Below are 12,521 nucleotides of genomic sequence, written 5' to 3'. Positions count from 1 at the left end.
TTAATAGTCTGTAATTGTATGCAGCGTCCCTGGATGTCGCCCTCATTAGCTCCACCCACTTCGGTTGGGCCCGGGTCCTGCAGTTGCTCGTAGGTGCTGGGACAAGTGTGTCAGAAGCTGTTTGTGTCTTCTCTGTTCATCCATCCATGGCTGTGTCCTTTGATGGCATCATTCAGCCTCTCGGGGGCCAGAGGTAACTGGTGTGGCTCCTGCTCGCTGTGCCAAGATGGCTCTCCAAATTCGGCATACCATCCCTCCCCTGGGGACATCAGGGGGTCAATGTAATTCATCCTGAAGAAGGCCTGTGCTCTCTCTTTAGGAACCACTATGCACAGGGGACCTTGGTTCCCCTGTGGTCTGCAGGGAGCAATCAAGGCAGGCTCACAGCTGTGTGTGGGTGTGGGAGCGCAAGTCAAGATATTGCTACCAGGTGTACATGGTTCATCCCTAGAAGGGCCAAGATGTACCTGATTTTGGTGTAGATGAGGTCATCTTGGGTGGCACAGGTGAGCAAGGTCTGAAGGGTGAAGCTATGGCTCAGGAGCTGGTTGTAAACCAAGAACCACAGAAACAAAGATAAAGTTACAAAAAGATAGAGCCAGAAACTCAGGTTCCTGCTTCTTCCTACGAAAATTCTCAGGCAGGTTATTTCCCCTCGATGGCCTCAATTTTCCCATCTGTATAATGAGAGGAGCATACTAAGAGCCCTTCCAGAATTGAATGCCTTTGCAGCAGGGGGGGAAAAATCTTCGAAGAGCTGGAAGACAAACTGAGGTGCCACCTTTGGTTGGTGGGGGTCAGGGACGGCCAGCACACACTTGCTCACCGTTTGGATAGTGGCTGGGTCTACACTCAGTTCCTGTAGCCATTGTACCAGATTCTGGTCCTTTGAGAGAGTGGCTGTCAAAAAGTCAGGTCATGAGTCCAAAGGTGTTCCCTGCTAGAAGTGGCCTTACACTAACCCAGTCAGGTCAGCTCACCTGGGGTCTCTGAAGCCCGGGCATACGACTTGGTCTCTGCATGCAGCCGATGTAGGGCCTGGTGCATCAGGGTCTGGCACTCCCGTTCCTTCTCAGCCAGGATATCTCGAAGCCTGTGGGGAGGCAAAGAGGTGTGTGTGTGGGGGGGGCAAGAATGGAATGATCTGAGGGTTGAAGCCTGTACAGCTTGTTCGGGTGATTCTAAGAGGGTTAACCTATCAGTTTCGGCTCGCAAGAGACCCAGCTGCACGGTCAGTGGTGGAGGCCCCTGTTCTGGTGGGAGCTGGCTCTGTAGCTGCTGGCTCTCCAGCGGTTTCTGCTGGGACTCCGCTTTACTCCACTCCTCTGACTTCGTTGAGACCGCTTTCTTTTCCATCTCTGCCAATTCGAGTGGGTTGAGTTCAAGGTTTAGGACCCCAGACGGCCCCGGGAATTGGAAGGGGGGGGGGTAGTGACCAAACAATGCAAATCAGAGTCCTTCCAGACTCACAGAACTCGCCTCCAACCACCCAATTTTATGTCCGCCACGCCCCGAGGGCCACACCCACCATGGCCACACCCCCAGGTCGGCTTGGGGGTTTCAACCCCGCCTACCCGCATCCAGCACAGCCAACGCCGCCCGTACTGCGCGGCTGAGCAGCGAGTCCAACACGAACATCCAGTGTGGGCGGATCTGGCGTCTGCGGAGGATCCGCTTCACCTGGGGAGGGAGGAAGGGCGCGGCTGAGACAGTTTGAACCTCAAACAGAGGTGGGGCTTGAGTTGCAAAGCCTTAGAAAGTCTACTGCAGAAAGGTGTGTGGGGGGGGGGGGGACTTGGGATCAAGGGCTGGACTGGGAACCAGGACTGGACAGACGTGCTTTTTCCCGGAAGCCATAGAATCCTGGAACATCAAGTCTTGGCAGGAAACTCACGTCCTGTTATTGCACAGCCCAAACTGCTAGGAAGCTTCCTCACCGCTTCTGGAAATGCGAAGAGCGGCCCATTCAAAAGTGCAGGCCCCAGGCCCTGGGCCCGCAGCTGAGCTTGCAGGACTCTCAGCTCTTGGGCCAGCTGCCTGCGGTTAGGAGTGTGGATTTGTGTCCCGAGACAGTGAAGCAGCTGTTCCACATGATTCCTGTTGAGCCGAGAATCCTAGGGAGAGAGGGAGCGTCCGTGGGTGTTTCTATCCGCAGTCAACCTAGATGTTCGCTGGTGGGCCATCAGTCCTTATCCCGCAGCCTGACCACCAGGGGGCGCTGGGGCGGGCCGCCCACCTGTTCCTGCTCCAGTAGATTCTCTGCCAGTGTGGGCAATTCCTGTTCCAGCACCGAGGCCAGCATGGCCCGGCGCTTGCTCTCCTGATGCAGCAGACTCAACCCCGAACTCTCTTCAGGGGATGCGGGTTCCTCGGCTGCGGGCTCCTCAGGCACACTGCGCAAAATGGAGAGCATCAAATGGAGGGTGGGCAACACCATGCAGCCACCCCTGCTGCAGGGTTTCAATCCTGGCCTTTTTTTTTTTCTTTCCTTCTTTCTTTTTCTTTTTTACTTTTATGCCTACTTCATGGGGATAATAGAAATTAACTCCGGCTGGAGTTGGGCAGAGTAAATGCAACATGCATCTGGGAGAGGGTAGGAGGCAATAGATGTTGTCCTTGTAAGTGGTCAGTGTTCGGGACCCTGGGAGGCCTTTTCTGGAGGAAATGAATAATAGGAAGGCAAAACCAGATGAAGGGAACCTACTCCAGGACTCTAGGCGCTCACCGGAGCTGGCTGGTGTCCCCATAACTAAGGCAGCGCTTTGGGGAGTTGGGTTGGTGCTGAGAGGGTGCCTGGGGTCTTGGGAATGTCTGAGACTGGGTGGCTGAGTCAGCTGAAGGACTGGGACCAGTGGAAGAGGTGCCTGAGGGAGAGAGCAGCTATCAGCCTCCTCAGCACCTCAGCCCTCCACCGTGTTCTCCCCCTCCACCTGCATGGCACCTGGGGGCTGGGGTGTATGTCGAGGAGAGCTGGGGCTCCGGCTCCTCTTCCCTGGCTGCAGGAAGGGGTCGCCCAGCAGCTCTTGGGCACTGGCTCGGAGGTGGGGATCTGGTTCAAAAGTCCGGAGGAGGAAGGCTTGGGCCTCAGCTGACAGGGAACTGGGTACTGGTGGATGCACCTTGTACATGCCCACCTATGGAGGTGGGGCAGCAGGGTAAACCCAAGATTAGACATGTTCAAGGCCCTATCTGGCTCCACCTTCCCTCCGCAGGCCACACCCCAGAAGGACTCACCTGAAACATAGCAGCCTGCGGGCTCCCTAGTTCATGGAAGGGTGGTCGGCCTGTGGCCATCTCAATCACAGTGCAGCCCAGAGACCAGATGTCAGCAGCTTTCCCATAGCCTCGTGGGCCCTGGTCAATGATTTCAGGAGCCATATACTGCAGAGTCCCTAGAGCATGAATAGGGAAAGGCAACCCAGGTCTCAATGTCTCCACCATCCTTTGGCCACCCACACCCATGGTGAACCCATCATCTCAGGTAGTGGGCGTCAGATCCTGTCTTGAGTTTCATCATCCACCTAGGCTTCATCACCTGCCTTTATCCTCCATTCTTTAAGCTAGGCTGTATGGCATCCAAAGACTCCATCAGCCACAGGACAGTTCTGGGTTGCACATGATATTGCACTCCCCCAACACACACTGCCTTACATCCATGCCAAATGCCAAATGCATTTTTATCAATTTCCAACCTCAAAGTCTAGATTTTATCACCTCTCCCTGGATCTAGTCACCTGTCCCCAGATTCCATTCACTATTAGGTCTGTAACTCCATGCCCAGGAGAAACTCCATTCCCCAGAAGTCTCCAAGAGTTCGACACCCACCCACATCCCCACACTCCCACCCTGTTACCTGTGAAAGTCTCTGTGCAAGGTGTGATGCCTGCCAGCCGCTTGGAGGTGCCAAAGTCAGAAATCTTAAGCAACCCACTGAAGGTGTTGATCAATACATTGTCCCCCTGATTGAAATGGGCACTGGGATTGGCCTCTGAGATGAACTAGGCTCCCCATCATCCTGAGACCCAAATTTCCTGGGCATTACATCCTGAGTCATGCTCTATTGTGTCCCCCCCCCCCCTTCTTGGAGCTGGTGTCTGCTCTGGCTTCAGACATGACTTTCCCTCCTTTAAGGGACCTCTCTGTTAGATCCCCACCCTTTGAAGAAGTGTGTTCTTCCACTCCACATTGCCAGCTGCAATCCGGCACAGTATCTCCCCACACCCAGCAGGCCAAGTGGACCAGCCACAGGGCTAACCTTGATGTCTCGGTGCACAATGCGATTCTCATGGAGATAGCTGAGTCCCTGTAGGATCTGACGTGTGTAGTAACTAATAGTACTTTCGTTGTCCTTTAGGGGTCCCCACACTGACCTAAGCAAGGAGGACAGACTGCCTGGGCAGAGACAATCCAAGTTAAATTGATACCTACTTACTCTGCTCACATAGCTCTGCTGAAGGGTCAGGCACACCCATTCCCATGACCCAGGCTCCCATCACCAAACCCACTGTCTGCTAATTCTAGCTGACACACACCCACGCTAGAATTCATTTCCCCTTAGGGTTTGCCACCCCTGTCTGGCTCCATCCCCATGCCCCACACCTTAGGTTTCACTCCCTCCCACGCAGGGCTGGTACCTCCAGGCACTTCCTCCATGAAGATCTTGAGGTAGCCACCCTGGCTAGCAGAGCCCAGATAGCGCACTATATTCTTGTGGCGTAGTCGTTTATGAAGAGCGATCTCTTCATGCAGGGGCTGAGAAAACCTGGGAGTGTAGAGGAGAGAGCAATGAGCAGGATGTGAGCAGAAATAACCCCCCACAGTCCTGTACCATGAGACCATGCTCCCAGAATCAACTTTGTACCCTTACTATCACCCCGCCCACAGGCCTCTTTCATCTGCCCTAATGTAAAAGCCACCATCCCCAGTCCAAACACTAACCAGTCATCTTTCCATGCCTACAGCCACTCAGTTCTCATGTTCATCCCCCCCACTCCACCCCATCCCCTCCACACGCCTGACTTGCTCATGCCCATCCTCCGGAGCCCTGGGACCTGAGTGAACGATGCACCCCACCTGCTATCCCGCTCTGGAATCTCCTTGATGGCTATTCGCACCCTCGTGTGCCTATCACGGCCGGCGTACACCACTCCATACGTGCCTTTGCCTAGCACGAGCCGCTCACCGGTTTCCAAGTATTCATAATCAAACTGAGGAATAGAGTAAGTACCCGGGTCAGCTGGTGCCGTTGCTCTTCACTGTCCTCCAGCCCCCAGTTCCACAGCCTCACCTCCAGCACCTCCCTTGCGCCCTCTGTCTCCTCCGTGGGTGCTGAGGAATCTGGATTCATCACCAAGACCTGAATTAGGCCACAGAACCTGAAGAAGGCAAACAGGTGGAAGGGGCAATCTGGAACCATCCCCCCCAGAGCCCCAGGCTGACCTCCTCCCTTCCTTTCCCTCAGTCCCCTGGGCATCCCAGCCCTAACTCCAAAAGGCTGAGCGCACCACTGGCATCGCTCTACACTGGGGAAGCACAACTGGACATCCTGGGCCGGAGGAAGTGCATACAGGAAGCAGCAGCGCTGGTCCAACTTGGAGGAACTAGGGAAGGAGAGAGGCCAGTGAAAGCCAGGCTTGGCAATGCAGGGGCTTGTGGGAAGGTTCTGCTTCTCACCTGATCCCACAGATGGAGGGGACCGGGAGGGTCCAGCTGGAAGAATCCTCCTGTAAGAAGAAAAGGTGTGTGTTGGGGGGGGGGCTGTTGTGGAGGTGCAGGCTCTAGAGAGGGTAGGAGAAAGGAATGCATAGCCTTGAGTGAGGGGGATCAAAGGGAGCTCACCTGAGGCTCCAGCAAGCTTAGGGTCACTGCGCTCACTGGGTCTGTCCCCTGAATGGCGAGCCTGGCGGGCAGCAGCACTTTGTTTATCTCCAGCACCAGCACCTTTAGGTAATCGGGAAGGGCTTGTCAGAACTCCCATGGTCCTTCCCTGGGTCCCTGGCTTCCACTGGCCTCACCAGGCACTGGTCCGCCTGAGGCGAGGCTGTCTTGAAAGGCTGACAGGACTGTAACAGGAAGTGAAGCCAGAAGTGAGCTCGCAGCAGGGGTCCTCCCGAGGGCTCCGCTGTGGGTCTGAAGTGCTGATACAGCAGGAAGGTCTCCATCACTGACACCAAGTACCTGAAAGCACACAGCCTCGGCCTCAACTCAGCCCAGGCACCGGCTGGTGCCTCCCCTCTGCATGTGGTCAGAGCGTGAGCAGAGGGTACCATGGGCAGTGGTATCGACACATTGGGGTCCTGACTGGACAAAGGTGAGCAATGAAGAAGGCCACATACCATATGGGAGCATTGAGCTTGTACAGCTGCTCCGCAGCCAGTACCACCTGGATGGGGTCATTGGCAAGGATCTGGGCTCCCAGGTAGAATCCCACATCCCAGTAATACTGCATCTTCTCCACACAGCCTTTGCGGGCTAGCAGGCAGCCCAGCTTCATGCCTGGGGAAGGGGGGCATGGGCTCCAGTGAGTGTAAGTGCAGGAGTGGGTAAGGCTCAGGTGAGGGCCACACTGTAGCCTACAATCACCGAGTGTGGACATAAACGTAGACATGGACCACAAGGTAGGTGTGGCAAGATCTTGGGTAGGAAGGTTCCAGCACAGGTGAGGGCTTGGGCACAAGGAGACGTGGGATTCAGTATGACAAACACAAGGGTGGGTTTGGGGAGAATGTGGGATTCAAAGGCTCCTGAGGCCCCAGTGTGGTTCTGAGCACAAAACAACCACAAAGCCTGTGAGTCAGTGCTTCTTGCTGCCCACGGTCCTTTCCTTGCCTTCTCCATAAGCCACTCTGGATATGTGGGCTGTTCTGGATATGGTGGGCTAGCAGCAGGGTTTACCGATCAACTGGAGCTCCTCGGAGTCTTCAAAATGCTGCCCAGCTGCAATGAGGAGTACTGCTGCATTGATGCCAGAATGCAGGCTGGGTTCCACGTCAAAAGCCTTGCGGTACCTGGAGTCAGGTTGGGCAGGGGATGCAGAGCTGGCTGGATGCCCACGGCCACATCCCTCAACCCCCTAGCTAGGCCCTTACCCACTCTCCGTGTGTATTACCAGTAATAGGCCTGCTCCAGGTGCCTAGCATTTTGGAAGCCAGAGCTGAAGAACATGTCCTTGTAGACACGACCGCACATGCAGTACAGATCCGGTGCCACAGGACCTTCATGCTGCACCAATGGTAACAGCACAGCCAGCGCTTTCTCCCGGTCCCCAGGCCTGTTCCTCCTAAGGCAGAGGAAAACGGGCTGAGGATGTCTGATGACTCTGGCCCACCCAGTTCTGGGACTTCGTAAGACCATTAACAGAAGGGACCCTTCTGGGGGCTTGGTATTCATAAGCCTCAAATGGTACTGGCCAGCACTGATCTCCAGAGTTAGTGACTCCCGGTGGAAGTGATTTCTAGTTGCAAACAACTGTAAGGAGTAGGACCTTGAGCAGCTATGGCCCTATCAAGGGGATGCCACCTTTTCTGTCCCCACCATGCAGCATTCCCCTAGACCAACAGGAGTCTCTTGACGTTAGTGCCCAGGTCATCAAATCCCTGAGGAACAGTGATTCCAGATACTACTACTCTTGCAGAAAACAGGCCACACACACACACACACACACACACACACACACACCAGTGACTCCACCTTGAACCATGCCCCTCCTCTCACCTGTTGAGGGCAAATGTGTAATGGAAGCAGACATTGTGCTGCTCAGTCACATCATAGGTGGGTAAGGCCTGCAGGGTCTCCACCAGCTCAATGATGGCAGAGTAATCCTGTGGGAGGGGACAGGCATCACCATGATGAGTCCTTGACAACGAGGAGAATCTTTTTTGTTGTTAGTTTTGTTTCTCAAGACAGGGTTTCTCTGTGTAGCCCCTGGCTGTCCTGGAACTTGCTCCATAGACCAGGCTGGCCTTGAACTCACAGAGATCTGTCTGCTTCTGCTTCCCCAAGTGCTGGGACTAATAGTGTGTGTAACTAACTACTCCTGGCAGAGGAAAATCTTGAGTCTGAGCCTGTCCCATTCCTGATACTCTCCTCCCATACCCTGAAGAATGTGCAGACCTCTCTCAGGCCAGGAAAACTCACAGACCATACTTCCCATGCAGAACCCTGTGTCGGGCATTTCTAACCTCACCAATGCCCTGTAAGGCAGTGACATCACCATCCCTCAAAAATAAGGAAATGTTTGCTGGAGAGATGGCTCAGCAGCAGTTAAGAGTGCCTGCTGCTCTTCCAGAGGACCAGGATTCGGTTCACACATACACACCATTAAAAAATAAAATACAGCCTGATGGCTCTGGTGATGGTGACGCACGCCTTTAGTCTCAGCACTCAGAGGCAGAGACAATCGGATCACCGTGAGTTCAAGGCCAGCCTGATCTACAGAGCGAGTTCCAGGATAGGCTCTAAAGCTACACAGAGAAACCCTGCCTCAAAAAAATAAAAAATAAAACACATCTTTAACAAATTAATAAAGCCAGCTATGGTAGTACATACATTTATTCTAGGACCCAGGAGGTAAAAGAAGGTGGATATGTAGGCCAGCCTGATCTACATATCAAGTTCCATGCCAGCCAGGGATACACAGTGATACTATGTTTAAAAAATGAATAGTATTAACTAAAACAAATAAGGAAATGGAGATTCAGGGAACTTTGGCAATTTACTTAAAGTCATCATCAAGGCTCAGCCAGAAGCTGAACTTGGATTTGTCAGGCAATAAATGCCTGTTATACATGATCTCTCTCTTTCTTATTCAGGTTTTGGCACAGGATCCCTTGTAGCTCAGGGTGGCCTCAAATTTTCTTGTAAATAGGATGACCACGAACTACTACTCTTCCTGACTCTACCATTTGAGTGCTGGGGTTATATCCTATGCCATGGTCTTTCAGGTTGCCACACACCTGTACATCTCGGTATGACAGCAACAGATTCATGATGATATCAGGGGTCAACAGCTCTACACTGTCCAGCCTCCTCTGCAGGCGAGCCAGCTCCTGACTCAGCTGCTGCCCACTGAACCGCTCTCGAGCCTGGCGGATATCCTGCCGAATGGTCTCCCGGAAATAGCCGCTGATGCCCAAGGCCAGGGAAGGAAGGGTGAGAGAATGATAAGCCTGTCCCTCAGCCCTAGCCCACTTTACCCTTATCAGCCTCTTCCTGGTGCCCCCTCCTTGTGAGCCCCATTACCAAGAGTCTGTGGGTGTGGCCTCCAGCAGGCGGGCAAGCCGGCCCACCAGGGGAGTAAGCAGGGCCTCAGTGCCCGCCCCAGCCTGTACTAGCCCATCAGCTATGCCCCTCAGGAGGCCTGCATCACCACATAACACCCGGCCAGAGGCTGTCACCACATAAGGGATCAGTGTGTAGCTGCCAACGCAATCCTGGTGGGAAGAAGGCAAGCAATCAGTGGAGATCACACACAGGTCAGCAGAGGGTTAGAGAATGACCAGAGATTAGTACCAGTGAAGATAGGAATAGCAGAAAAGGGCCATACTTTACAAGAGGAGGTGACATGGAATACAGGGTCACACTGGTGTCAGAGATAAATGAAGAGGCGGGAAGGTTAGTGGAGGTCAGAGGTCACAACAAAGCAGGAATGGTAAATTCTGCTCACCGAGTTCTTCTGGAAAACATCCTCCTGCAGGAGGCAGACAATCAGATACTGGCATTCTAGGAAGGCTGTACCCCAACCCACACCTGTCTCGACCACTCATCTGGCCACTTACACGCAAGGCTTGCAGATCAGGGAGCTCTGCTTGGGAACAGAGGAGCACATTGTTGGTCATGCTGAAGCTCTCCCGCACTCCAAGGTGGTAGAACAAAGAGGGTTGTGCCAGGGAGTTGCTCACCTCCAACACCACCACATCTGTGGACACAGAGGTGCAGATCTGAGTATTGATGGGGAAGCAGCCCAGAGATGTATGCTGCTTCAACTGCCTTGCCTGCACCTCCTGCCGGGTTCGGTTCTGCTGTAGGAAGCTTCCCAATGCTTTCACAATACTGGTGTTTCAGAAGATGCCCAAAGACTCTGATCCCACTGAGAGCCTGGAAGCCCCGGGGGACATCTGAGGGTGCTTCAGGTGGGCAGTTCCAGATAATGTAGGAGACAGGAATTTTGCAAGCACAAGTCCCATATTCTGGCTCCTCAACTAGTCTTTCTCTCTGTCTGTCTGTCTCTGGTTTATTTCATTTACATGTGAGTCAGTGTGAGTGTATGATAGAAGAGGGCATTGGATCCCCTAGAGATGAAGTTACAGGTGGTTGTGAGCTACCCCACCTGCCCACTAGGGACCCCATGTCCTCTGGAAAAGCATGCACTCTTAATTGCAGAGCCATCTCTCCAGTCTGGAAGCCAGGGTGTGTGAAGACAATACTGTGCTTTTACGTGTGTTTGTGTAGCTTTCTGAATCCAGCCATCTTTAAGTGACAATGTTTGCAAGGGAGGGACTGTATGAGTCAACACGGATGAGCCCATGACTGTATCTGTGGTCTGCTCAGGTCACGCTTCATTTTAAACCTGCAATCTCACAGATGTCCAGGAAACACGGTTCCCTGAATCTGGGATGAACAAATAGGGATGGGATGAAGCATCGGGTAGGTGGGAAAGAGGGATAGCCTTCTTTTGACCTCACCTCTAGCTGCCCTGTCCTTCCCCCACAACCACCGCTGTCCCACCCTTTCTCCTTGACTCCCAAGTCTCCAAAGACAATCACTCTCCTAGAATCCAGTCCGGATGGGTTGTCTAAGAGCTTCCTTTCCCTCCTCTTTAGCCCGATTCTTGGGTAGAGTAGTGCTAGGACTGCTCAACCTCAACCTTGTAGAGATGGCCCTTTGTCAAAGACCAAGCACCCTCCCCAGATTCACTTAGGAGTACCAAGTGAGATCATCCTGAAAACGCGTTCTCCGGCCTACGCAGAGAACCACAGCTCTGCCCCTCCCTCAGCCCCGCCCCTAGAGCTCGCCTGCACCGCCCCACCTGCTAGGCACCACGTTCACCTTAGAATACTTAAACTCCCGCCCAGGAGCCTGGCCTGGACTCTCGAGCCCCGCCACATCCATAATCCATCAAATTCGCTTGTTGTCACAGCCCTGTCTCAAATCCTGCTTTAGCTTACCCTAGACGCCATAGATCTGATACCAACGCCCACCCAATCAGGAGCCGCTGGGCCCCGCCTCTTGTCCCGCCCAAGCGAAGCCCCGCCCCCAGGGCTCACCGGCGTTGTAGAAGGAGTCGAGCGCCGCGGTGTCACCTAGAGCCAGCGTCGCGAAAGGCAGGCTGCGCAGCTGCGGGGGTGGCCGCGTGCCCTGGAGCTGAGCGCAGGCCTCGCGCAGGCATCGCAGCGGCAGCGGCTCTGCCTCGGTTCCCGCGCCGGGCTCCACCCCGGGCCCGGGCTCCCGGGTCAGCACGTAGACCACACTGAGCGGTCGGCTCCGCGCGCAGCCCCGACCCGCGACCGCGGGGGACGAGCGGCCCCGGCTGAGCGCCTCCGCCAAAGGGTCCTGCCAGCAGCTGCCCGCGCGTTCTAGAACCCCGGTCCCGGGACACGGCCCCGCCATGCGGGGGCGCTCGGGCGCCAGGCGCCGGGCGCGAGGGACCCGGGACAGGGCACGAGGCTGGGGATGTGGATCCAGCGATGAGCTGGACGTCTTGTTCCGGAAATCTGAAGTTCAGAGAGAAATCTTCGCTCAAACTTTCACGGCTCTTTCAGATCTGCAATACAGGACTGGGTTCTGGGAATCTCGGGTACCCAATAATCCTCGTCTCACAGGTCACAGAAGGATCCTGGAAATTCAACCGGCAGTGTGCGACACCCCGACTTCTCAAGGGAGTTCTGGCAGTCACTGTTCTGCCCTCACATGTAGGCTGGGCCCAGCCCTTTCCCGACTGGGAAAGCTCCACCCTCGGCCCTGGGGCAATGCGGCTCCCCAGCGACTCTCCCTCCCTCCTCTCCCGCTAGAACCTCTGACACTGTCCACTTCCGGAACAGCCTGTGCCCCTATTCGGGCCAACACTGTGGAGTGCTCCCTGCAGGCTCTCATAAGATGTATGACCCGGCCAGCGAGAGGGAACAAGAGGTCCCCTGGCCTGCAGCGATCTGGTGAAGGAATGGATCTCAGCACACGGGGCGGGGCGGGGGGGGGGGCACGGACACTGCAACTAATAGGTGTCCCATGTAATGTCCATGCTGGTAGGTAAGGGGTTGACGTCTTGAACTTTGACAGGCTGCTTTCCCCATAGCCTCACTTGCTGAGAAGCCATGCTGACTTTAGACTTCTAACCCAAACTGTAAACGTCCTAGCTACTCTTTGTAGGAAACTCCAGAAGCTCCATCTTTGGGGGTTACAAGAGCATCCCAGCTTCAAATTCACCGAAAACCTTTAACTTTCTAATATGAATTAGTGACTAAGGAATGAATTGGTATAAACCTTACTTACTGGACCCTGAACTTGGGAACTGGGGACTTTGGGAA

General features: G+C 54.5%; 1 protein-coding gene across 5 annotated transcripts; it reads right to left on the bottom strand.

Annotated features, from left to right (window-relative positions):
* Window positions 1–108: 108 nt before the first annotated feature.
* Map3k6 (mitogen-activated protein kinase kinase kinase 6) lies at window positions 109–12,020 on the bottom strand. 5 transcript variants are annotated; one of them, XM_051189023.1, is made up of 29 exons: window positions 11,265–12,019; window positions 9,777–9,916; window positions 9,665–9,688; window positions 9,241–9,431; window positions 8,955–9,123; window positions 7,714–7,820; window positions 7,109–7,279; window positions 6,895–7,007; window positions 6,336–6,495; window positions 6,015–6,177; window positions 5,839–5,940; window positions 5,674–5,723; window positions 5,505–5,600; window positions 5,288–5,375; window positions 5,074–5,207; window positions 4,635–4,762; window positions 4,256–4,392; window positions 3,854–3,959; window positions 3,235–3,392; window positions 2,942–3,134; window positions 2,726–2,864; window positions 2,237–2,393; window positions 1,938–2,114; window positions 1,575–1,680; window positions 1,196–1,358; window positions 981–1,093; window positions 827–900; window positions 468–544; window positions 109–259 (listed from the first exon to the last, which is right to left on the bottom strand). In XM_051189023.1, exons 1-29 carry the CDS (start codon window positions 11,605–11,607, stop codon window positions 169–171), a joined length of 3,870 nt encoding a protein of 1,289 aa, XP_051044980.1. In that variant the 5' UTR covers window positions 11,608–12,019; the 3' UTR covers window positions 109–168. The 5 variants fall into 5 exon arrangements, with proteins under 5 accessions (XP_051044980.1, XP_051044982.1, XP_051044981.1 ...); XM_051189025.1 differs by lacking the exon at window positions 11,265–12,019 and adding an exon at window positions 11,047–11,123; XM_051189024.1 differs by lacking the exon at window positions 9,665–9,688 and having other exon boundaries at window positions 11,265–12,020.
* Window positions 12,021–12,521: the final 501 nt, after the last annotated feature.

This window comes from Phodopus roborovskii, unplaced genomic scaffold (assembly GCF_943737965.1).
Source record: "Phodopus roborovskii unplaced genomic scaffold, PHOROB, whole genome shotgun sequence".
Lineage (NCBI taxonomy): Eukaryota > Metazoa > Chordata > Mammalia > Rodentia > Cricetidae > Phodopus > Phodopus roborovskii.
The sequence above is the reverse complement of the archived record's forward strand: the minus strand, read 5'-3'. Positions and strand labels throughout refer to the sequence as shown.

Coding starts and splice junctions, on each gene's coding strand:
- Map3k6 (XM_051189023.1), bottom strand. CDS start 11,607: ATGGCGGGGCCGTGTCCCGGGACCGGGGTTCTAGAACGCGCGGGCAGC. Junction 1,681..1,937: donor TCTTCGCATTTCCAGAAGCG/GTGAGGAAGCTT, acceptor CTCCCTCCCCAG/GTGAAGCGGATCCTCCGCAG. Junction 1,359..1,574: donor GTTGGCTGTGCTGGATGCGG/GTAGGCGGGGTT, acceptor TCGAATTGGCAG/AGATGGAAAAGAAAGCGGTC.